The 25973-nt window shown below is 36.2% G+C and overlaps 2 protein-coding genes across 7 annotated transcripts in view; one reads left to right on the top strand and one right to left on the bottom strand.

Moving 5' to 3' along the window:
* Nucleotides 1–25973, top strand: part of LOC127834235 (general transcription factor IIF subunit 2-like) — a 42102-nt gene that overhangs the window by 7362 nt on the left and 8767 nt on the right. For all 4 annotated transcript variants that reach the window (XM_052359909.1, XM_052359910.1, XM_052359912.1 and 1 more), the window contains exons 3-6: nucleotides 6878–7032; nucleotides 9564–9675; nucleotides 11336–11432; nucleotides 14558–14701. In XM_052359909.1, coding sequence (XP_052215869.1) covers nucleotides 6878–7032; nucleotides 9564–9675; nucleotides 11336–11432; nucleotides 14558–14701 — 508 coding nt within the window. The remainder of the gene's footprint in view (nucleotides 1–6877; nucleotides 7033–9563; nucleotides 9676–11335; nucleotides 11433–14557; nucleotides 14702–25973) is intronic.
* On the bottom strand, nucleotides 15298–22798 carry LOC127834233 (uncharacterized). 3 transcript variants are annotated; one of them, XM_052359905.1, is made up of 5 exons: nucleotides 22602–22798; nucleotides 20660–20898; nucleotides 19214–20493; nucleotides 17323–17364; nucleotides 15298–17194 (listed from the first exon to the last, which is right to left on the bottom strand). In XM_052359905.1, the coding sequence occupies exons 1-5, from the start codon at nucleotides 22695–22697 to the stop codon at nucleotides 16836–16838; spliced, it is 2016 nt and encodes a 671-aa protein (XP_052215865.1). In that variant the 5' UTR covers nucleotides 22698–22798; the 3' UTR covers nucleotides 15298–16835. The 3 variants fall into 3 exon arrangements, with proteins under 3 accessions (XP_052215865.1, XP_052215863.1, XP_052215866.1); XM_052359903.1 differs by lacking the exon at nucleotides 22602–22798 and having other exon boundaries at nucleotides 20660–21030; XM_052359906.1 differs by lacking the exons at nucleotides 17323–17364; nucleotides 22602–22798 and having other exon boundaries at nucleotides 20660–21030.

The raw sequence follows: 25973 nt of genomic DNA on the forward strand, positions 1-25973 counted from the left end.
TTATTTTATTTGCGAGGAGACTGATATATTGCAAGTGATCAGGTAGTAGCCTCTTTTTGTGTTTATCATACCTCTACTTTAACATTTCAAAAGAAATATTTATTTCTGCATTTTTAGTGGGAATGAATATGATTTTTGGTGTTTTAAAACTGACGTAACGAGCACTTAGATTCAATATTTGTACGTTAATATTTTTAGCTCACCTGTCACCAAGTGACATGGTGAGCTTATGTGACCGTGTGATGTCCGGCGTCCGTTGTGTGTGCGTGCGTCCGTCCGTCAACAATTTGTTTGTGTAGACAGTAGAGGTCACAGTTTTCATCCAATCTTTATGAAATTTTGTCAGAATGTTTATCTTGATGAACTCTGGGTTGGGATTGTATTTGGGTCATCTAGGATCAAAAACAAGGTCACTAGGTCAAAAACTAGGTCACATAATAGGTCAAATTATAGAAAAACCTTGTGTAGACAATAGAGGACACAGTTTTCATCCAATCTTTATGAAATTTGGTCAGAATGTTTATCTTGATAAAATCTGGGTTGGGATTGTATTTGGGTCATCTGGGGTCAAAACGTAGATCACTAGGTCAAATAATTGAAAAATCATCAATAATTTGTTTGTGTAGGCAGTAGAGGTCAAAGTTTTCATCAAATGTTTATGAAATTTGGTCAGAATGTTTATCTTGATGAAATCTGGGTTGGGATTGTATTTGGGTCATCTGGGGTAAAATAAACTAGGTCACTAGGTCAAAATTTAGGTCAAATAATAGAAAACCTTGTGTAGACAATAGAGGTCGCAGTTTTCATTCAAGCTTTTTGAAATTTGGTTAGAATGTTTATCTTGATGAAATCTGGGTTGGGAATGTATTTGGGTCATCAGGGGTCAAAAACTAGGTCACTAGGTCAAAAACAAGGTCAAATAATAGAAAAACCTTGTGAAGACAATAGAGGTCACAGTTTTCATCCAATCTTTATGAAATTTGGTCAGAATGTTTATCTTGATGAAATCTGGGTTGGGATTGTATTTGGGTCATCTGGGGTCAAAATCTAGGTCACTAGGTCAAAAACTAGGTCACTAGGTGAAATAATAGAAAAACCTTGTATAGACAATAGAGGTCTCAGTTTTCATCCAATCTTTATGAAATTTGGTCAGAATGTTTATCTTGATGAAATCTGGGTTGGGATTGTATTTGGGTCATCTTGGGTCAAAAACTAGGTCACTGGGTCAAATAATAGAAAAACCTTGTGTAGACAATAGAGGTCACAGTTTTCATCCAATCTTCATGAAATTTGTTCAAAATGTTTGTCTTTATGAAATCTGGGTTGGGATTTTATTTGGGTCACCTGGGGTCAAAAACTAGGTCAATAGCTCAAATATTAGAAAAACCTTGTGTATACAATAGAGGTCACAGTTTTTATCCAACCTTTATGAAATTTGGTCAGAATGTTTATCTTGATGAAAACTGGGTTGGGATTGTATTGGTTAGTCAGGTGAGCAATTCAGGGCCATCATGGCCCTCTTGTTTTTTTTGCTTTTTGTGTCAAATATATTTAACATCTTTGTATCAAATTGTTAGTTTTGTTGAATCTGATTATATTTCACTGAAATGATGATTTTATTGTTTATTCCGAGTAAAATGACCTACCTTTATACATCAACTGATATTTTAACTTTCTGATGAAGTGATATAAAAAAATATTTTATGCAGGGATCATCCTAGAGGTGCTTGATATTGCTTTCTGATTACATCAAAGTGAAAACAAAATCTATGTATAGAATGCCAGGCTCCCGACCTCGTTAACAGTTTTTCAATCGGCTCTTGTTATTTGTCAAGGCTGCCGGGAACCAATACAGCCATTGTTCACATTTTGGTCATTTATTGTTATGCTTGACGTTTTGTACAACTTAAAACAGTCTGAATCTCTCTGCTAAATTTCAGTCATAATATATTTGAGTAATGATCTTAACAAAAATCACAAACAGAGAAACAGACTTACAAATTAAAAGTTTAATCCAAAAACGCAGTAAAAAGCATGTGGGAACATTCCATTAAAAGTCAATGACGTCATTCAAACATAAGAATTACCGGCACGCGACACTTGGGAGAATTACAATTTAGGTTATTTCAGAATGTTATGGTGTGTTACATCAATTTATGTATAATCAAATAAAACACAACAACAAATCTTGAAATAATTAAGCTATGGCCAGCATAGAACATAAACATGTATTGTTGAAGAATCTCCCAAGAAATGTTCAGGAGGTTTTTAAAGGGATCTTTTCACGGTTTGGTAAATTGACAAAATTGAAAAAAGTCGTTCCAGATTCGCAAATTTTCCTTTTAGTTATGATATTTGTGAGGAAACAGTATTACTGAACATTTACCATAGTCCAATGTAACCATTATATGTATCTTTTGACGATTTGAAAACCTAAAAATTATAAAGCGTTGCAACGCGAAACGATTGAATAATTTGGAGAGTTCTGTTGTTGTCGTTTAAATTTACGAAACTACAAAGATTGCTTATATAAGGTATAAAATACTTGCCTTGGGTATATCCGGCGGAATAGCCGAGAGGGCTAATGCGCTTTTGCTTCAGACTAACTCCAGGACGCCGGGGGTCACTGGTTCGAGCCCTGGTACCGGCTACTTTTTATTCCTTTTTTAAATTTTATTCTTGATTTTTTACTAGAGCTTTTAAGATCCAATGTTTACATTTATCAATATAAAGCATTTTATGACAAACTTCAAAAAATGCCAAAATCTGTGAAAAGGCCCCTTTAAGAGTACACGTTACTCTCTGTCGTGAGAACAATTTGCAAATTGAGACTGGTGCATAATGCGGAATTAATTGGGATCAATTGCCAATTTAAATTCAGTTAAAAATGTGCATATGCTATAAAAATCAAAGAGAAATAACCAACTGCTTTATAGTGACTTATTGTGCCGAAGGGGATAAAATATAGCATTAAGAAAATATAGTATTTGTATTTTGATTGTTATGCGTTTATCATATCACCATGAGACATTGCCCGGTCTTTTATTGATTGATTCCCGATTGGTAAGCGGCTGGCACTGACATGAGCAGTAACTGATGAAACCTCTTCGCTTCTGTCCAAAAACCGTACAATCTATGAATGTTGCTAATGTCCGCCATCTTGCAATTTTAAACTATCTTTTAGCAAAGTAAAGCACTGCGATATTATATTTTAAAGCAACATGTCAACCAAATAATATATTGATTGCATATTTGCTAGGTTACAGGTGACTGGTTTTCATTTTCTGTAGTCAAACGATATGCATATTTTACTTCATGTGCAAAAGACGTTTATCGACATGTATTCGGACAGTCGTTTTCAGATATGGTTCGACGATTTTAATTATTTTCGACGTTCTTAATAACATTTTTATAGAATGACGAATAAACATTCAGTATTACGGATGGTCTGGTTGACAATATTTCGCAATCTACTAACCAAAATTGCACCTAAAAGTCTAAAAAAAAAGAACAATATGCTAGGGCTCTGCCCTATATTCCTTTTATCCTACATCCTCAGGCTCTTGGCTTAAGTAGTTATAACATATTAATGAAATGGGTATTTTGGCCAAAACAAACACATGTTTTACAGTTCTTAGGAGAGCAATATCTCTATAACATCATGATGGCAGTTTAAAGTAAAATGTTTAGTTCGTGTTTCAGCATATTTTATTTTAGATATATGTATGTTTATTAATTGTGAAACATTAGTATTAAAGTACCTTTACGTGTTTGATCAAAGGCCGGCTCACTTCTCCCTAATAAAATTGGAATGAGAAGTCACTTCTTACTAAAATTTTGGTCTAGGATGATCCCAGACTATGCAGTGTTGTTACAGTCAGATATCCATGTAGCAGTATGATTAACTGTTTTTATACCCAACTGCAACAAATCAAACAGGAATAAAGTTGATTCACTATGCTTGAACGTCTGTATGTCCATCTGTCTATGCAGGCCTTTTCCGCTCCATTTTGGGAAAACGCAACTCTGGAATTTTGGGAATTTCATGTCGTGAAAAATCCCATTTTGGGAAAAAAAATTAATTCGCAAAACTGGCTCAATTGGGAAAAATGATTTTATGTTAATAATAGTGTTTTGTATATTTAAAGGAAGCCGTTAAGTGGTCAATAACGACTATTTTGTAACCATATTATTAAAATTTACAAAATATTATAAACATTTGTGATTATAAGTGTACATTACCATGCCTACAGTGTATGTTAATAAAATATAAATTGGGCATAATGCATGCATGTTTAAAGGATCCTTTTCACAGATTTTGGCATGTTTTGAAGTTTGTCATTAAATGCTTTATATTGATAAATGTAAACATTAAATTTTAAAAGCTCGAGTAAAAAATCAAAAATAAAATTTAAAAAAGGAAAACAATAGTAGCCCGCAGCAGGGCTCGAACCAGTGACCCCCGGAATCCTGAAGTAAAAACGCATTAGCCAACTGAGCTATCCTGCCAAGCATACATTGCGTATTTTATACGTTATATAAGCAATCTTCGTAGTTTCACAAATTTAAAAGACAACAACAGAACTCTCCAAATTATTCAATCGTTTTGCATTGCAACGCTTTATAATTGTTAGGTTTTTAAATCGTCAAAAGATGCATACATGTATAATGGCTGTATTAGACAATGGCAAATGTTCAGTAATACTGTTTCCTCACAAATATCATAACTTAACCGAAAATTTGCGAATCTGAAACAACATTTTTCAATTTTGTCAATTTACCAAACCTTGAAAAGATCCCTTCAAGATTTTAGGACTGCTGTAATGCCTTAAAATAAGAAGAATATACAAGTTATTTTATTACACAATTACAAACAAATGAATCGATATTTAATCAATTTCAGATATCGAAATAAAATATCCTATGTCGCATCTTGTTGTTGAATTACAGAAATCATTTATAACGATCTTCCTTTATTACTAGAAATATTTTGTTGCATTCTTTTACTAACCTAACCTGATGTTGTTTGTTTGTTTTTTGCTTGTTGAAAAGGGACAAAATAGTTTGGGTATTTTTGGAATCTTGTTTTCTTATTTTAGCAACGTAATATTTGCTTTGGGAGACGCCATTTTGATGATTAATGATTACCTGCACAGTGCGCGCACTATTGATCGAAACAAAGCCAGGCTCAAAACAAGCAGGTTTTCTCCAACGTTTAGTTTGCGGATTAAGGTAACGTTACTTATGACTTTTAGCAGCCGAAAAAATATCAACTTTGCAACCCTTGGAAGTTGGAATTGGGAAAAAAAAATTAATTGGGAAAAAAACAACCAGATTTGCATTGGGAATGGGGCCCATATTCGGACCTGTGGCATAGGGCGGAAAAGGCCTGCTATGGGTACAAAATTGTGTGAGAAATAACTTCACTTTTCAGCATACAATCTTCAAACTAGAAATGGCGCGGCAGAGGCCGACAAGTATCCCCACGCCGCATGTTTGACCCAGGTGCGCCCCAGGGTTGGTAATGGGGCCATGCATAGTTGAGATTGACCGTATTGTCATAAGAGAAGTTCAGTATCAATTTAAATGTGAATCGGTTGAGAAATGAAGAAATTATAGTAAAAGGCAATTTTGGGTGGGCGTGGGCTATGTGGACGGGCGCCCCAGGGTTGTTAGTGGGGCCATACATAGTTGAGATTGACCTTATTGTCATAAGAGAGGTTCAGTATCAATTTGAAGTAAATGGTTGTAGAAATAAAGAAATTATAGTAAAAGGCAATTTTGGGTGGGCGTGGCCTATGTGGGCGGGGCACCCCAAGGTTGGTAATGGGGCAATGCATAGTTGAGACTGACTGTATTGTCATAAGAGAGGTTCAGTATCAATTTGAAGTGAATCCGTGCAGAAATGAAGAAATTATAGTAAACAGCAATTTTGGATGGGCGTGGCCTTTGAGGGCGGGGCGCCCCAGGGTTGGTAATGGGGCCATGCATAGTTTAGATTGACCGTATTGTCATAAGAGAGGTTCGGTATCAATTTGAAAACAATCGGTGTAGAAATGAAGAAATCATAGTAAAATGACCTAAAAAAATGAGTAAAAATCTCTGCCCCGGCCCCACCCCAACCCCCATAACTTTTGACCCAGGGGTCAGATCAAAATTCCAAATAGTGCAGGGTCGCTCATATGCTCATAGCTTCCATGTGTGTAAGTTTCAAGGTTCTAGTGCTAATAGTGTAGGAGGAGATAGTGGCCAGGACGGACGGACAGACAGACGTTGGAGATAACCACAATATTCCCACGCTTTTCAAAAGCATGGGGATAACTATCATTCATTAGTCCTTGTTGCATGAAGCTGTGCATATAAAATTGTGTCAGTTTTTTTAATGATCCTACTTTATGAAGGTGGGACATAGATTTACCATTATCTGTCCATTTGTTTTGGTCTGTCTGATTTGTATGTGTCATGCAGAACTAAAAAGTATTGGTGCTACAGGAATGAAACTTTGCAAACATTTCACCCAGCATATGGACTTGCACAACTTTATATATTGGTTCATCGATGTTCTATATTACCAGAGTTATGGGACCTTTATTAGCAATTAAATTTTGAACTTGTGCAGTCTGCACAAGCTTATCAGGGAGGATTCCTTTCACTTTTAATATTTTTTGTGTGTAGAGGAAGTCTTTTCTTAAAGAAAAATCCAGTTTAGGGGAAAATGTTGTCCTTGATTGGAAAATGTTGTGTGAGTGTTCTTTAGATCTCCCTCAAAGACATCAAGTACTGGTTCAACCCAGGAAACAGACTTGAGGGCGTTTCAATAAGCTTTGGGCTTTTAATGCAATCAAGGTAAAATAAAAAGGTTAACATTTATTTTCAGGATCCCTGGTGCCCAGCCCGAGGTGACATTCTCCATGAATGAGGCCCAGGCTCAGGTACAGGTTCCCGGCAGAGGGACCGCCACGCCCAAGGAGCACAAGTTCAAGTTGACTGGTGTAGGGAACCAAAACTTGGTTGTATTCTCAGAGAACAAAGGTATATACTTAGACACAAGAATAAACAAATGCTTATATCCAAGAAAATAATATTTTTGACTTTGAATATGTACAGGTTAACAATGTTGCCTATTTCAGTAACAAAATGTCCGAAGAAAAGAAATATGTAATTCGAGTATTCTGTGGAAATGCGGCTTAATGCATGTGGGTGACGTGTCTTCCCAGATTAGCCTGTGCAGTCTGCACAGGCTAATCTTGGAAGACACCATGCTTTTATGGAGTTTTTCGTTTAAAGGAAGTATTTTCTAAACAAAAAACCATTTTAGGCCAAAAGTGTCATATCTGATTAGCCTGTGCAGACATGTCACAGGCTGATCTGGAATAACACTTTACGCACTTGCATTAAGTTCGGAAGGCTCATTGGATTGCACAGCTTTAATTGAGTAATTGTATATTGCAAACAAAATCAAAATGTTTTTGTTTTTGGTTTAGACAGAGACTCACATTATTGTATTAGTAGTTTTGGATAGTGCTTTCAAGAAAGTTGGCATAAAATTTAACCCTTTAAGCGCTGGAACCGAATTTTGAAGGCCTTTGCAAACAGTTTGGATCCAGATGAGACGCCACAGAACGTGGCGTCTCATCAGGATCTAAACTGTTTGCTATTCTGATTGTATTCGTTGAAAAAAATCGAAGAAATGGCTAATTTGAGAAAATCAGCAGACGGCATTTTAGCATACGACAAATTTCCCAGCATGCAAAGGGTTAAATTTCATCACCAAATAGTCCTAGCTATACTACTCACCCATGCATTGGTGTCAGTTTAGGTTTGTGTGGAGCATCTCTATATTACTGTTACTACTGCCGTTATTCAATTGAAACTTCACACGATGTGAAAGTGTTGTCCCTGATTATCTTGTGCAAAATGCACAGGATTATCTGGAACGACACTTTACACACATGCCACAATCCAGTTCTTTGTATGAGGTCAATTACCAAGTACATGCACTATAAATCGGACAAGCAATTAAGCAGAAGTATGCTCTTTTTATGTCCCCCACCACTATAGTGGGGGCATGTTGTTTTTGCCCTGTCTGTTGGTTTGTTTGTTTGTTTGTTTGCCCCAACTTTAACATTTGCCATAACTTTTGCAATATTGAAGATAGCAACTTCATATTTGGCATGCATGTGTATCTCATGGAGCTGCACTTTTTCAGTGGTGAAAGGTCAAGGTCATCCTTCAAGGTCAAAGGTCATATATATGGGGACATAGTGTTTTACAAACACATCGCTTGTTGTTGTTAGAAAATTTCAGGTTTATGTTTGTCAGTCAGTAACTTCAGCTTGAATTTACTTATCTTGGTGAAACTTTGGTTGTGGCAGGTTTGCCATGTAGACCTATGGGCCACATGGTTAAATAACTTAATGTGGGACTGAGGTATTGTGTAAAATTTTGTGTGAAGGTACATGTACACGTATCTTACTTGGAGACCTATACTGGTAATGCATTTAAGAACATTGAGATTCAAGCCAAGGTAACTTTTACTTCAACCACAAAAATGGTGTCTGTCCTATAACTTAAGTTTGCGCTGAAATTGTTTGTGTAGATAACTTTAACAACATACTTTGTTTGGGGTTGCAAATAAATGTTATTAAAGTAAGTGGTAAACTTTTGAAAACTTGGTTAAGTGGCTATGGCCATTTTTCTTCTTGTAATTTATTAATCTTAAGGTTTAAGTTTCCTTATACCTCTTTAACTACTGCAAATAATTATTTTCAATCATGTCTTCCTAGTTGTTATGTCAATTTACTTCAATTTACTGTACACTATCAAACTGGAAAGAATAGTTGAGCACTCTGTCTTTTAAAAACTCTTGTTTACCTTTATTATTCCTTATCAACGTATGAGAGCAGGTAAATTGTAGTCATCCTTTTGGTTGTGCAGTCAGTCTATTGGAAGTGCAGTCAGTCTGTTGGTTGGTGTGCATAAAAGTCAACAAGTTTGTTGAGCTATTCTCATGCAATGTATTTAAATGCTGTCATTACCATGGCACCACCACACCTGGCATCTGTGTGATCCAAATGTTATTTGCAATTAACTTACCTGACAAAGTGTCAGAAGAGTAGGGGTCATTTTTATTTTTAAAATCCAGCTGAAAGAAGAAGGCTCTACTCCAAGTCTTAAAGTTAAAAAAAAATGCGATAGCAGAGTATAATGCCATAGGTTTGATTGATTACAGTTTCTGAGTGTTAATGTTGAAATCTACCCTTGCAAATATCTACCGGTATATACGCCTGGCTCTGGAAAAACAGGTCTTATGCATAAGTGGAAAGTGTGGTCACAGATTAGCCTTTGCAGTCTGAAGAGCCTTATCAGGTACGACCCGTTCGGCTAAAATGGATTTTTTTCATTTCAAGGCAGTTTCTTCTAAACGAAAATTCAGTCTTAGCAGAAAGTGTTGTCCCTTATTATCTTGTGCAAAATGCACAGGATTATCTGAAACGACACTTTACGCACATGTCTAAAGCCCCATTTCCCCAGAGGGAGACTCGTATCTTTGTGTTTTTAAGGTGAGGGAACCACAGCAGCCGAGATAACAGAGCGTATTGCCATAGAGGGGAAGGTAATACAGAGGGCAGAGTGTCAGCCTGTGGTGGACAAGAGCTACATGCAGCTCAAGAAGTAGGTTCAGAGCTCCAGATAACGTTTTGTGAAATTCTTAAATTACTACCAGATTTTCAAAAAGAATTCTTAACTCTGAAATTTAATTCTTAACGTTACTACTCAGTTTTGGGAAATAATTCTTATTTTTTCTAAATGACCTAAAAAGTAAATAAATAATAATGGATATTTTCATGCAAAATAAATCAAAATAAACATACTAGCAACTTTATTTATACGAGTTCAACAGTGTCTTTTCAGTATTATACAATTTTATTTTTCAAATACCTAAATATGCCACAACTGTGCTTAGATTGCATGCCTTAGATGATTTTTTACATATTTCACAATTAAAACGTGTCTCCCCTTCAATCTTTTCCACGATTAGCCACGGGACTTGTCCCTTCCACTCGTTCAATGTTGTTTTTTTTGTTTAAGTTTGGACCCGTCGTGTCGCGTTTTTGTTTAGCTTTTTCGACTGTGTCGGCAACTGAACATACAACATCGTATAAGATCTTTTCTTTAATGTCTTTCTAAACATTTAACTTCGGCTCACTTTTCGTACAATATGTTAAAAGCGTGTTTTTGGACGCTTTGCAGTTTTTTAAGGACGCTCTCTGGGTGCCGCCATTGTTTTTTGACAGATAGACTGTATACGCCGCTTTTATTGGAAAAAATGCGCGTTGTTAAACAAACCCGATAACCATTCTATATAAGCACCTCAAAGATCTTTAATACGCGAAAAGAACTCATTAAAAATCAAAACGAACAGATGTAAAAATAATATTCGTAACTTGATTTTGTAATTCTTAATGGTACGACAAAATAAATACGTAACGGACTTGAAAATAATTCGTAATTACGAAAATACGACCCTTATCTGGAGCTCTGAGGTTCCATTTGACCATGGTCTGGGGAAAATTAAGGATAAAAGGTGTTCTTACATGCAGCTCAAGAAGTAGGTGCCATTTGACCATGGTCTGGGGAAAACTAGGGATAAAAAGTGTTTTACATGCAGCTCAAGAAGTAGATTCCATTTGACTGTGGTCTGGGGAAAACTATGGATAAAAAGTGTTCTTACATGCAGCTCAAGAAGTAGGTCCCATTTAACTGTGGTCTGGGGAAAACTATGGATAAAAAGTGTTCTTACATGCAGCTCAAGAAGTACGTTCCATTTAATTGTGGTCTGGGAAAAACTATGGATAAAAAGTGTTCTTACATGCAGCTCAAGAAGTAGGTCTCATTTAACCGTGGTCTGGGGTAAACTAAGGACAAAAGGTGTTCTTACTGAAGAATGTAATGACAGCATTCATGAATACATTTTCTTCAAAGTTTTGAAAATAAAGAATTGCCATAAATTAAGTGTACACGTAGCTACTTACACCTAAATTTTCTCTTAATACTGAAACATTGTTTTAAAATGTTGCCATAGTCAACAGGTGCTGTACATCAATGATATAAACTAAAGACTATAAAGTTGCATTATATGCAGTCTTCACAGTAATTCATGCATGATGCTTCCACTTAAATTAGGATTTTGGCATCTATGGAAATCTGTGTAACATGTATTTTCTATACTTTTTATTGCAGCAATTGAGGGTTTTACTGTGAAACTGATGTATCTTCTCCACATTTCTATTTACGATACATTAGTTTTGCACTTAAAACTGTTTGTTTGCAGACGTCATGTGGAGGATTCCAACAAACCCAAGCGTGAAATCAAGCAGATCACAGGTGTGGTCACAACCTACAAGCCAGTCAGCAACCATGCCGCTAATGTATGTACTCATGGATGGAGTGAAGCCTGTGGGATCATTTTCCCTTTATTGATGATATCCACCATAAAAAATTGCATAGAGTAATATTTAGGTTTTGACTCTTTATCCCATATATTTTAAAGGTTTTTTTATTTTTTTATTTTTTTTTACTCTTTGTTTAAAATAATAAATTTACAACACTAATTTATGTGTACAAGCGCATTCCGCAGGGGCAACAGTGTATGCTACACAAATTTCTTGTTAACATCAAAGATAAGATCTGATTTTGTAATTATGCCCCCCTTCGAAGAAGAGGGGGTATATTGCTTTGCTCATGTCGGTCTGTCGGTCGATCTGTCGGTCGGTCTGTCGTTCCGTCCACCAGGTGGTTGTCAGATGCTAACTCAAGAATGCTTGGGCCTAGGATCATGAAACTTCATAGGTACATTTATCATGACTCGCAGATGACCCCTATTGATTTTGAGGTCACTAGGTCAAGGTCACGGTGACCCAAAATAGTAAAATGGTTTCTGGATGATAACTCAAGAACGCATACGCCTAGGATCATGAAACTTCATGGGTAGATTGATCATGACTCGCAGATGACCCCTATTGATTTTGAGGTCACTAGGTCAAAGGTCAAGGTCATGGTGACCCGAAATAGTAAAATGGTTTTCGGATGATAACTCAAGAACGCATACGCCTAGGATCATGAAACTTCATGGGTAGATTGATCATGACTCGCACATGACCCCTATTGATTTTGAGGTCACTAGGTCAAAGGTCAAGGTCACGGTGACCCGTAATAGTAAAATAGTTTTCGGTTGATAACTCAAGAACGCATATGCCTAGGATCATGAAACTGCATAGGTAGATTGATCATGACTCGCAGATGACCCCTATTGATTTTGAGGTCACAAGGTCAAAGATCAAGGTCACGGTGACCCAAAATAGTAAAATGTTTTTCGGATGATAACTCAAGAACGCTTTTGCCTAGGATCATGACACTTCATAGGTACATTGATCGTGACTTGCAGATGACCCCTATTGATTTTCAGGTCACTAGGTCAAAGGTCAAGGTCACAGTGACAAAAAACGTATTCACACAATGGCTGCCACTACAACGGACAGCCCATATGGGGGGCATGCATGTTTACAAACAGCCCTTGTTTTAATTTTGATTCTAAATAAAAATGAAAACCAAATAAAACATGGCTATTGATCTAATAGCAAAAACAAATGTATTTTGTAGGGATGGCATCGAATACCTATATCGGTATTTGAATACCCGCAAATCTATTCAATCGAATATTCGAATATTTGCATTAAACAGTTGGAATGTATTACCTTCTTTTATCTGCAACCAGGAACTAATACAAACAATTTGAATATGTCCCTGTTTATAACCATTTGCCGATGCCTTAGAAGATTGTTGCTTTTGTTAACTTTGCTATAGAGTTATCTTATCGTTGTGAACTTAATCTATGAACGACACTCAAATCGGACACAATTAAAATGATAAAAACAAGTCATAGAATTGTAATCATTAACATTTGAGTTTTTTCATAAATTTTATAATGGCGATAACATGTGTGTGGGTGTACAACAAAAAAGTATCATTTCAAAAGGTTATGCAAAATACATCGCAAAGAATTTTAGTGATGACTGCATATTTTCTATAAAAACACACATTTATATCATTTGTCAACTTTGACTTCTTCAAACATTTAATGGCTGTTCAAACTGTGATCACACCATGTTAACTATTGTTCACTAGTCATTTTAAGGCCCTAATTGGTAGCATATTGACAAACACAAGTTGAGGCCCTTTCTTTGGGTGTGTATATTGCGACTGCACAATCGACGCTGATAAGAGCACGCTATCAGTTTGACACGTCAAACTTCCTATCAAACATGTTAATCCATACATGCCAGAAATTTTCGGGTCCAAATCGGGACAGTCCATTAAAAATGTCGGGACATTTGACCAAAAAACAGGACACCTAAAACGATCAATCCTGCCACCTTTACTGAAGTCAGTTTTCAGCTAATTAATTACAAAACCTCATAATTTCTGGCAAATATTGACGATAAATGTGTTTAGAATTGCATGAACACAGACGTTCTCCATTTTCCGGAAGTAAACAAACATGTGCACTATGTGGATGAATCCATTTGGTACTAAGGGAACGTTCAACGGGATGTGAGCACATCGAGCACTGTTTTTATTCAACCAATCATCCATTAGCTCTAAATTTAGATTGATGCAATATGTACAAATTATTTTCTGAAAATCAGTCAAAAACAAAAGTAAATTTATGTCTCTGGTATCGGTCAGCGCTCGATTTGTTTGACATATAATACACTGAATACCGCGTAATTATTGCATCTTTGGGCTTGATTTGTGCCTTGAAATACAAAAAGCAATCTGCTTATTGCACTAAGATGCATCTATCACTAGCAATTAACGACCCTTATCATAAAAATACCCTGGTGTGAATGCCCGATAAAATCAATAATTTGCCGATATATCGCTGATAAGGTGTCAAAAACAACACTGGATCACTCGACTAGTAGATATGGTTTGTTAATAGGGGGCAATAAAGGGATTAGCGATGGTAGTTGAAGCCAGACGTAGCTTGAATAGGGAATTTTATTGTGAACTTATAGAGCGTATATCGTTTTGTACGAATGTCGGGACAAATAGTGTCACATCGGGACACCGGGACAAACACCCCAAAAGCAGGACTGTCCCGCCAAGATCGGGACGTCTGGCATGTATAGTTAATCCCTTTTGATTTCAATTGGCAATCAGTTTTTATTGTTGTAATTAGTAAGCAACTTGCGGATAATTATTTTAAAAGCACAAAATCAATTGAAATACTAAACTTGCGAATACACCAATGCCAAACCTGCCATTCAAATACTAACGATTCAATCGAATATTCAAATAATTTTGTCATCCCAAGTATTTTGTAATAAAATAAACAACAGATAGTAAGATTTTATTCCAGAGTAGTTGTAAACATTTGATGGTAAGCTTTTGTTCTGATGTAGTTTTGAACATTCACCGGAATAGTTTGTTTGATAATAAGTTATTTCCCTATCCTGGTCTAAACATTCTGTATGAACTATTTCTGTTTCAGATTGAGCATGAAAAGAAGATTAAAGAAGGGGGAAAGAGAATACGAGATGAGCGGGACGTGGTTACAAACAAACTGTTTGAGATCTTTGAGAAGCATCAGTACTATAACATACAGGACCTTGTGCGTCTGACAAACCAGCCTGTGGTAAGTAGATATGGGTTGTTTAACAGGTGCTGTATGCTTGTTGTTCTTCATATTTTTTCATGAAACTTGAAATATGGATAGATGGCAATATGGAGATTATGCATGTCATTTCATTTTGTTCCTACATCAAGAATTCTGGTTACTATGGCAACAAATTTTTTTTTTTTTTTTTTTTTACTGACAATGGTAGAGTTTCACCGGTATAGGACAATATTGCTTGGCAATCTCTTGTTAATTTTAAAATACTGTCATAGTTATATTAATTTTGGCGTATTGTGTTCTTTAACAAGCATAAGCAGTATTTGACATAGAGGACCTTGTACCACTCTAAACAGCCTGTGGTACAAGCTGTATGCTTGTTAATCTAACCATACAGTTACAAGTTAGTTAATCTTGACATATGCGTAATGATCTTGGAAAACTTGAGTTAATGCATCTGCGTAAAGTGTCATCACAGATTAGGCTGTGCAGTATGCACAGTCTAACAATGGACGACACTTCCCGCATTAATGGAATTATTTGTATAAAGAAAGTCTCTTCTTAAAGAAAATCCTGTGTTGTCCCACACTAGCCCATTCAGACTTAATAAAAACAGCAAGAAATCACATGTTTACTCACAATCATCATGCAACTGGCTTCAGAACTTTTATTTGTATATGAGCATACATTTCTCAAGAAAGTCTAAACATTTCTATATAAGATACATGGCTGCAATGAGGTGACGCAGTTTTCCTGATATGACATGATAGTACATGTTCCAGCTTTTATTTTATGATTCAAAACGGTTGGCCAAACAGGATCCTTTGCCTTATTTTCTAACTTGGGAACAACATTTATGATATCAATACAACTGTATCGCTTCCCTTATAAATTCTTTTGCATAAAGTGTAAAAATGCTTTGTCAGAAGTCACATATATTATACAAACATAAAAAAGCAGATCAATTAATTTTATCCCACTTTTACAGCGAATTCGTTTGATTAAAGCCCTGTTGATTAAATATCATCTATAATCAACGGCAGGAAATGACGTCAATATTTCGACGAAATGACGTCATAAATCCAGCGAAATTATCCAGTCAAACTAATTTTGTTTAAATAAAAAGGTTTACAAAATAAAAAGTGGGATAAATAGAATAAAAATTAGTGTTGATTATAGATCAGGTTTATCATGCTCAGCCTGAAAACGAAAAAGCACTCGCCAAGGCTCGTGCTTTTTGTTTTCTAAGCCTCGCATGATAAACCTGAACTGTAATCAACACTAACCTATTATTCTCTCAGCATCCCTCACACTACTTTGGGGGAAGGGGTCGGCAGCCCTTAGGAGGGGGAATTTTCGCGGCGTTTCCCTTTTAGGGGATTTTTTTACTTACTCTCTCATTATTACATTTGTACATGTTTGCACTATATTCATTGCATTTTTCATAATTTAGTATGTTTGCAAAGATTAAATTGAAATAGAATTGAGATATAATAATCATGAGACACATCTTATTTTATTTTTTTAGGGGGAATTTTTACCCCCCAAAAGGGGAGAAAAGTATACTTTTCAGGTGGGGGACTGCCGCTGAATTTCGGCGGCAGATTTAATAGATTGAGGGCCCTGTCTCTATTTCTTAATGTCTCAGGGGAGTGCATCAGGGCATTTTTTCATCTCGTTAATTTAAACAAATAATTCTCATAATGTCTGTCCACCCAATCCTCCATTGGCATATAGCAGGGCATCTGTGTAAAATAGGCTTAATTCTTGTTGTTTTTTTGATGATCACTTTTATTTAATATCGTGCTAATTTAAGAGATCAAACAATACTTAACATATTGACTCATTAAGTCAATATTTATAACAGTACTTCACAGATACAATTGTGAACAATAATATACAATAAAATTTATAACAACAGGTATAACAAAAACTGATTCTCCCAAACAAAATAGTAGTAGATTATATAGATATTCCAATCAAAAAAAGTTTCTAATGAACTTATTAGTATATGACCATATTTAACTCACTTTGATATTGTTATGGAGAGAGTGCTTTTTCATGGGAACGCTTTCATATGTTAATTTCTTGAATATCTTCTATCCCAAACATTTAATATCATATTTAAATCATGACATATCAACTATTCAAAGATTCAGCATGTGCTGAACACCAAAATGCAATTATCACCCGACATTCCCACAACTAGAATTCCTGTATGTTTACTGTAGTAGACACATGTTGGTTTTCTCACATTATCCTTCTCTGTGACCACATCTGCAAGTCTCTGTCCCCCATCTGTGTCCACCTGGATGATTGTGTTGGACCAGCCTCCACATACCAGAACCTGTCCTGTGTCTGTCACATGGAGGCCAGGTTTGTTTTCCCCCCACATCAGTGCAGGGTCAGACAGTGTGGAGATCACTGTACCATCCCTGGACAGTGTGACTAGCTTATTGTCATAGTTAGTCACATATATCCTCTCTCCATCTGGACTCACTGCACAGGTGCCAACTGTGGTATTGAAAGCAGTGAAGTTGAGGTGTTGTGTATGAAAACATGATATCGCATTAGTGGCAGTTTAGGAGGATATATAACACCTATAAACATACATAAATACTTAATATATGTAATGTTTTTACCTTTCATTATCTTGTTTTTCACATAAATGCTGAAACAGTAACCTTAAAAGAGAGACAAACATAATAAAGCAGAATATGCATGTAAATCTGAGTACATGTATACACAATTCCAGACATTTCCAATAAAAATTAGTTGTTTTTTATCTAAAGCATATTCTCAATACACATGCTTTTCATTAATTCATGCTAATTACATGTATATGATATGCATTGATTGTACGCTGCCTTTTTGCCTAGTGTTATGAATTATTTTTTTTCCATCGTCTGACATCTTGGAATTATTGTATACAGTTGTATATAGCAACATAAATTTATGAACCAATAGTTATACCCCCACAAACGAAGTTTAAGGGGGATATATAAGTGTGAGCTATCTGTCTGTCGGTTTGTCGGTCGGTCCGTATTAAGTGTCCGATCTCTAATTCAAGTTGTTTTCATCCGATCTTCACCAAACTTGGTCAGATGTTGTATTTAGATGATGTCTAGGTCAAGTTCAAATATGGGTCATGCCGGGTCAAAAACTAGGTCACAGGGTCACTCAGTGTGTTTAAAACATTGAGCATGGTGTGCGCTCTTTAATTCAAGTAGTTTTCATCCGAGCTTCACCAATCTTGGTCAGAAGTTGTATCTAGATGATGTATAGGCCAAGTTCGAACATGGGCATGCATGCCGGGTCAAAAACTAGGTCACAGGGTCACTTAGTGCGTTTTAAACATTGAGCATGGTGTCCGCTGTTTTTTGTGAAGACAACATGCAAAATATTCTGTGTCAATGCGGCATGTGGGGGTATTCGTCACGTCTGTGACAAAGCTCTAGTTTAGCCTGATGTCATACGAGGACACTTCTAGGCACTTGTTTAATGTTTTGAACAAATCAAACTTTTTATGCTCCGGGATTGAATGATCGGGGGTATATTGTTTTTGGCCTGTCTGTCTGTCTGTCACAAACTTTAACCTTGGTCATAACTTTTGCAATATTGAAGATAGCAACTTGATATTTGGCATGCATGTGTATCGCATGGAGCTGCACATTTTGAGTTGTGAAAGGTCAAGGTAATCCTTCAAGGTCAGAGGTCAAGTATATGGCGCATTAAGGGGCATTGTGTTTCTGACAAACACATCTCTTGTTTATTAAGTGTTTATTGACTTATGAAGATAATCATAACAATAAGATATCAAATTGATAAAAGGTAATGAATTTAAAACTAATCCGGATGTATGCAATACATAGCAAACTTGTTATATTTAGTGAAATTGATTTTTGGAAAAGTTATCATTGCTAGTAATGAACTTATTTATTTTATGTCTTACACCCCATTAAGGATGGAAAAGAGAAACAGGAAGAAACACAAAATGACATAAACAAAACGTATTTTTGCGGAGAAAAGTGTAAAATTGAAAATATTAAGTACAATTTTCTACAAAATATGTCATTTGTATGTTTTTCTTGAGGTATTTATACAATTGATTTAGCACTTGTCAGTGTGTTTATGTTGCTTAAATATTAAGGGATATATCATGGTAAAAATAGATGAAGCAGTCAGGAAAAATTTGCATATGTATGTCTATATGTATGTAAAAAAAAATGTGCATCAGTGGTCAATGCAGAGTTACGTTCTTTTGTCTGTATTATTATTCATACATTTTGGGGGGAACATACTTTTTTATTTGAATATGTATGTATTTGTGATTGCAAAAAAATACAACATATGACCTTGTTTGATATGTTCATTTTCTTATTTACAAATGTGTTTTTTAAGATAATAAGAAATTGATTGCTTCTTAATTTCAATTATAGTAGAATAATTGCTCATGCAGAATAACTATATTGTTAAGAAAAATTTGTCTTATCAGTATGGGCATGCAGAATGAATATATTTAGTAAGAATTACCTGTCCATGTTCCCCTTGTATCTTCATACAGCTTTCTCAGGAGTCTTCCATCCACAGTGTATTGGTACAGAGCTGTGACTGTTGTAATGAACAGATTGCCCTGGTGATGGGCAATACTATGGCATAAATGTTGGAATTCCATAGTTCTGTCCTTTACCAGCTTACGATTGGTCACTCTGATGAAAATGATCTCTTTGATATACATAGCAACAGCCACCAGACTTGAGTCGATGCTGCAAGTGGACAATGGGTTACTAGGCAAGTCATAGTGGGTCACCACCTTCATGGTCTGATCCAACAGCTTAACTTTTCTGTTGTTTGTGATCAGGAGTTCTCCAGTAGCTATCTCACAGATACCTGTTATATAGCACCAGCTATACTCAGAATCCTTCTCTATCTTAACATTATACATCTTACTTGTCTTCATTCTGTTCATTCTGATGATTTGGTTTGGATCAGACTTGTCATGTGCACTTGATAGATATCTTTGGACCAACTGGGTTGATGAACTTGATGTTACTGTATGATACTGTTTATGTGGTACTGATGCTTGATTGGAAATTGTATCTAGTTTGTTAAGAGCACTTGTTTGGTTTGCAATTTCTGCTTGTCTGGGTGTTCCTAATACTAATACTGGACTGGTAACCAGGTCTTGCTTGTTAGTTTCACTTGCTTGGATTTCAGGATCACTTTTGATGGGTAGTGCACAACATGCTTCAGGTTTTGTCTCTTTGGTTACTCTGTTTTCTGTGAGTATTTGTCCTAATCCTGAAAGAGTGGCCATGGTTTGAAGGATGATTGGATCAGGTGTAAAGCTCAGTGTTATGTCATTCTCTACTGTCATTTCTTGTAAAACTGCTTTGGTCTTGAGAGACATGTCCAAGCATTTTCTGTAAATAATCATTTGGATTGCTTCACTTTTGCCTTTCATAGTAAGCCAATCTTCTTTAACAGATGTCATCTTTTTGATTGACTCATTGCAGTTTGCATTATCAGTTTGAATAGATGTTCTCAATTTAGCCAGTAGTGTGTCTAGCTCCTTGATGGTATTCCTCTCCAGTTGATCCAAAGAATCATTGATTGCCTTGCGTAAAGCATTGATTTCTTCCAGAATTGTATTGTAGGCTTGTTCCAGGGACTTCAGACTTTCCTCAAGGTCATCTTTCTTCATAATCAACTGTCTATGTAAAGTATCAAGAGTCGCTGACAACTGCTTGAATTCCCCTTTTTGGTGCAGGTCTTTCACTTTATCAGCTATGAGAACAAAATGGCTGCATTTTCTGCAAAGGAAGTCCCCTTTAAATGCATTCATGACATCAGCAACTTCAATCTTTATTTATTTTTTAACCAGATTAGGGTGTATTTTTTTAATATTACAATTATCAAACTTTGTACACTCAGTACTAGCACTTAAACAGGGAAACAATTATTTAGTATACTACTTACTTATGATTGTAGACATGACATACTGTGCACATCAGCGCACTGTGGTCCTCACAGAATGTTTCCAATTTCCTGTTCTTGTGCACCTCACATTGCTCTAGAACATCAAATGTTGCATCAGAAACTGGCCACTTACTGAAGTTTTTCTTGTCCAAAGTTACATGCTTCTGATAAAGAAAGTTATGGTGCTCCAAACATTTGCCACAGTAAATCTTGCAACAGTCCTCGCAGTAAAATTCAGCCTCTGTGTTTCTGTCATTTCCCTTACAAGTGTAACAAGAAAAGTCAAAGAACAAATCTGATCCCCTATGAATTGAAGTCTCAAAATTGGAAGCCATTTTACTTGCTCATTATGTTCACTCATGAACAAGTGAATAATATGACATTCTGATTTTTGAACCAGTATCACCTGATCTGCACTCATGTGATTATTTAGATATCTGTAAATTTCTTTGTATCTTATCACTAAATTAAACATTTACATGTAGATGACTTACAAAAGAAAAATCTTTTGCATTCTCAGGTTGTGAAGTGTATGGTAATTGAGGTGTTAAACGTTTGTATCAAAATAAATAGTAACATTGCTTTGTAATAGTGGAAAAAAAACCTGAAACAAATGTTGTTTCAACCCTATAAAAATCTTATCATACAAAAAAAAAATCAATTGGTGATATTTTCTCTGACAGCTTATGAATAAATAATTTTTCAAATAATTAATATACTATGGGTTTAAGACATTGATATATTTTTAGATGTTCTTTATAGCACATTGTACATTAGTTTAAGTTACATGGCTTCTTAATGATCCTGAACTGATTCATGGTTTGTAAATAAAATTAAAAGTATCAATAGCATATTAGATTACTGAATATTAACTACTGATGACCTTATATGAAAAATAACAACATCTCCAAGTGACCTGATTTATTAAAAAAATATAGTGAAGAAGGTAAGATAAAACCTATCTGATATCTGTTATCATGTCAACCATAGTGATGACTGTTCAACATGTACAACTGGAGTTCATTTGGTATGTTCTGCTTGACAGCTAACCTCAATAAGAGGAATCTGGACATGACGTATGTTGTACATGCATAGGTGGGTTCTAAGCCCTTGTCTCAGTCCCAACAGCATTTGAAAGAAATATGTTTGGATTTAAAGTTGTAAATCCATGTATTTCTGTAGTGTATGCATATGTTGCATATTTTCCTTTGTGTTTGTATTAAGGATAATAGTGTTTTTTTCTCGTTTCTGTACAAAATCAGTCTGACCACTATTTGCAGTGCTCTCCTTTTGTGACAAAATTGTAACTTAATGAGTAATGGTTTGATGTGGCTGTCTGGTTAGCACAGTGGTTTGTACTGGCGCTTCTCACCTAGGTGACTCGGGTTCAATTCTCATTTCTGGAAGCATGTGAGTTTGGTTGTTGTTAATCATACCAGACAGGTGTGGTTTCTTTCAGGCTCTCTAGCTTTAACCCACAACAAAAGACACCCCAAAGTTCAAAATCTGTCTGTTAGAATTGCAGATTGAATCTATAATTAACAACTCATCCCTACTTTTATGCCTCTGAAGGAGGGCATATAGTGATCAGACAGTCCGTCTGTCTGTCTGTCTGTCCGTCTGTCCTTCTGTCACACTTTGCGTTTATGTTTCGCGTTTTCAAACATGCTCGTAACTTCTATGTCCCTTCACATAGCAATTTGATATTTGGCATGCATGTGTATCTCATGGAGCTGCACATTTCGAGTGGTGAAAGGTCAAGGTCATCCTTAAAGGTCAATGGTAAAAAAACATGTATCAATGCGGCGCAGTAGGGGGCATTGTGTTTCTGATAAACACATCTCTTGTTCATTAGTCTAGGAAGTTAATTAGGTAGAAGGGCAGGGTTTGCGCTCTGTGAGTCTATGTGTCTGTGAGTCTGTCACACTTTTCAAAATTCAGCCTCTGTGTTTCTGTCATTTCCCTTACAAGTGTAACAAGAAAAGTCAAAGAACAAATCTGATCCCCTATGAATTGAAGTCTCAAAATTGGAAGCCATTTTAGCTGTTTAATTAATTTCACTCTTGTGAAAGTGGAGAAATGACATTCTGATTTTTGAACTATTATCACCTTATCTCCACTCATATGATTGTTTCAATTGATATCAGGGTAGATTTCTCCGTATCTTATCACCAAATTAAACTGATAGATGAGTATACAAAAATTGTTTGAACAGACATACTTTTGCATACCAATATTTTGAATTGTATTGAAATTGATGTGTTTTAAGTCGTATGTTTATTAATAAAAATAAATACTTATATTGCTTTGTAACAGTAAAAACCTCAGATTTAAATGCAAAAAATATATAATAAGTCATGACATACCAACGTAAAGCTACTCATATAAAATCGTTTTTAGCATTTATTTGTTCATGTATTCTTAAATATTTAAAATTTAATACAATAAAACATTGATATATATTTTCTATGTTCTTTCTATAAGAGCCTTGCATTTTAAATTACATGGCTTCTTACCGACCCTGATGTGATACAGGATTTGTAAATAAAGTAAATTGGTTGATAGCCAATTAAATAACCAGATATCAACTACTACTGACCTATATAAATATGAAATAATAAACTTTTTTTTAATGTGAAACGATTAAGCAATGAAAAAAAAATGTTATTATGAAGGATGTAAGATAAAACCTTTCATGTCATCCACATTGATGACTGTTGAACATGTACACCTGGAGTACATTTGGTGTATTCTGCTTGAGTTTTTGCCACAATGTGAAAAATCTGGAAATGTATGTTGTACATACGTAGGTGTGTTCTTATCCATTGTTGACAGTATGGGAACAAATTTTAGACATTTGGCTATCAAGGACAATAATTGCAGTTGTGTGGCTGTCTGCCGACCCTTGTCGGTGGGTGCAGGAAATAAACCGGTTACAGTTGGATTTTTATCACTTCCATAGCGGATGAGCACATAGATGGTAAATACAAGGACTATCAAGTAAGATCTCCAAATAGCACGGACGATCTGATGATGAACAAGGTGCTGAAAAGGACATACACAGTGCAAGCACAATGGCGGATGTTCATGTAAATACAGGAGGATGATAATTAATTAACGTTTTCCATGCTACTGACAATGCAACTTGGGCAATGAGATTACAACCGAGAACACGCTGATGCTCTTGAGATGCCAGCTTCTACTGCAAGTTGAAAGCAGTGTCCTAGTTACTAAAGGGAAGGAGATGCCAGCTTCTACTGCAAGTTGAAAGCAGTGTCCTAGTTACTAAAGGGAAGGAGATGCCAGCTTCTACTGCAAGTTGAAAGCAGTGTCCTAGTTACTAAAGGGAAGGAGATGCCAGCTTCTACTGCAAGTTGAAAGCAGTGTCCTGGTTACTAAAGGGAAGGAGATGCCAGCTTCTACTGCAAGTTGAAAGCAGTGTCCTGGTTACTAAAGGGAAGGAGATGCCAGCTTCTACTGCAAGTTGAAAGCAGTGTCCTAGTTACTAAAGGGAAGGAGATGCCAGCTTCTACTGCAAGTTGAAAGCAGTGTCCTGGTTACTAAAGGGAAGGAGATGCCAGCTTCTACTGCAAGTTGAAAGCAGTGTCCTGGTTACTAAAGGGAAGGAGATGCCAGCTTCTACTGCAAGTTGAAAGCAGTGTCCTGGTTACTAAAGGGAAGGAGATGCCAGCTTCTACTGCAAGTTGAAAGCAGTGTCCTGGTTACTAAAGGGAAGGAGATGCCAGCTTCTACTGCAAGTTGAAAGCAGTGTCCTGGTTACTAAAGGGAAGGAGATGCCAGCTTCTACTGCAAGTTGAAAGCAGTGTCCTAGTTACTAAAGGGAAGGAGATGCCAGCTTCTACTGCAAGTTGAAAGCAGTGTCCTGGTTACTAAAGGGAAGGAGATGCCAGCTTCTACTGCAAGTTGAAAGCAGTGTCCTAGTTACTAAAGGGAAGGAGATGCCAGCTTCTACTGCAAGTTGAAAGCAGTGTCCTGGTTACTAAAGGGAAGGAGATGCCAGCTTCTACTGCAAGTTGAAAGCAGTGTCCTGGTTACTAAAGGGAAGGAGATGCCAGCTTCTACTGCAAGTTGAAAGCAGTGTCCTGGTTACTAAAGGGAAGGAGATGCCAGCTTCTACTGCAAGTTGAAAGCAGTGTCCTAGTTACTAAAGGGAAGGAGATGCCAGCTTCTACTGAAAGTTGAAAGCGGTGTCCTGGTTACTAAAGGGAAGGAGATGCCAGCTTCTACTGCAAGTTGAAAGCAGTGTCCTGGTTACTAAAGGGAAGGAGATGCCAGCTTCTACTGCAAGTTGAAAGCAGTGTCCTGGTTACTAAAGGGAAGGAGATGCCAGCTTCTACTGCAAGTTGAAAGCAGTGTCCTGGTTACTAAAGGGAAGGAGATGCCAGCTTCTACTGCAAGTTGAAAGCAATGTCCTGGTTACTAAAGGGAAGCTAGGACAGAGAAATAGAAAAGACATGATTGTAGGTGCACTTGTGAATAGAAAGAAGAGTAAAATCCTCAGGTTCAGAAAATGGCTCGCCAGAAAACCAGACATGTATCAATATGACGGCTGATTAATGAACTGCATGACGAAAAAAGACACCAAGGGCTTCTGCCCATCAGCTATCACATATACATAGAGATTCGTTGTGCCATCTCCAAGATCATCCGTCAGGTCTATGATAAGATACATGTAGAATTTGCTGACAAAAAAATTCCTTGTCCTCAAACTCCAAATAATTGGAAGAATATTTTGACATGCAGTTCAAACACCGATGGTAGCAGCACATCTGTGTGGGTGCCTTGGATGGGAAGCACATCACTATTCAGTATTCTCGGCATGGTGGTTCCTTGTTCTGCAGCTACAAGGGATGCCATTCCATAATCCTTGTGGCCCTTGGTCGACGTGGACTTAAGTTCATTTAGGTGGAAATAGTGTGCTGAAGGAATTTATTAAGCAGGGTGTGTTTGGCCTACCTGATCTTGAACTTATACAGAATGACAACAGACCAATGCTGTTCTATATTGCTGCAGATGAAACATTCACCTTGAAGACTTGGCTCATGAATCCTTTCTCTAATAAAATAAATATGTAAGTAATGTCAAGTACATTTATTTTGTACAATATAAACTGGGTTTAATCAAATATTGCTTATATAGAAATAAATATGTGGTTAATTGAAAATGTTTGAATATCTTTACTCATAACTCAAGATTGATTTATTAGGGATGAATAGTTTGTTCATACCTTTGTAACGAAAATGATAGTGGTTCATTAACCCTTTGAATGCTGGGAAATTTGTTGTCTGCTAAA

This window comes from Dreissena polymorpha, chromosome 6 (assembly GCF_020536995.1).
Source record: "Dreissena polymorpha isolate Duluth1 chromosome 6, UMN_Dpol_1.0, whole genome shotgun sequence".
NCBI classification, from domain to species: domain Eukaryota; kingdom Metazoa; phylum Mollusca; class Bivalvia; order Myida; family Dreissenidae; genus Dreissena; species Dreissena polymorpha.

Bases quoted from the DNA above. Each gene is read 5' to 3' on its own strand.
- LOC127834233 (XM_052359905.1), bottom strand. From the start codon at position 22,697: ATGGCTTCCAATTTTGAGACTTCAATTCATAGGGGATCAGATTTGTTC. The intron at 17,365-19,213 runs GTAATTCTTACT...CTCTCTTTTAAG, and splicing joins TACAAGGGGAACATGGACAG to GTTACTGTTTCAGCATTTAT. The intron at 17,195-17,322 runs GTAAAAACATTA...TCAATACCACAG, and splicing joins GAAAAACAAGATAATGAAAG to TTGGCACCTGTGCAGTGAGT.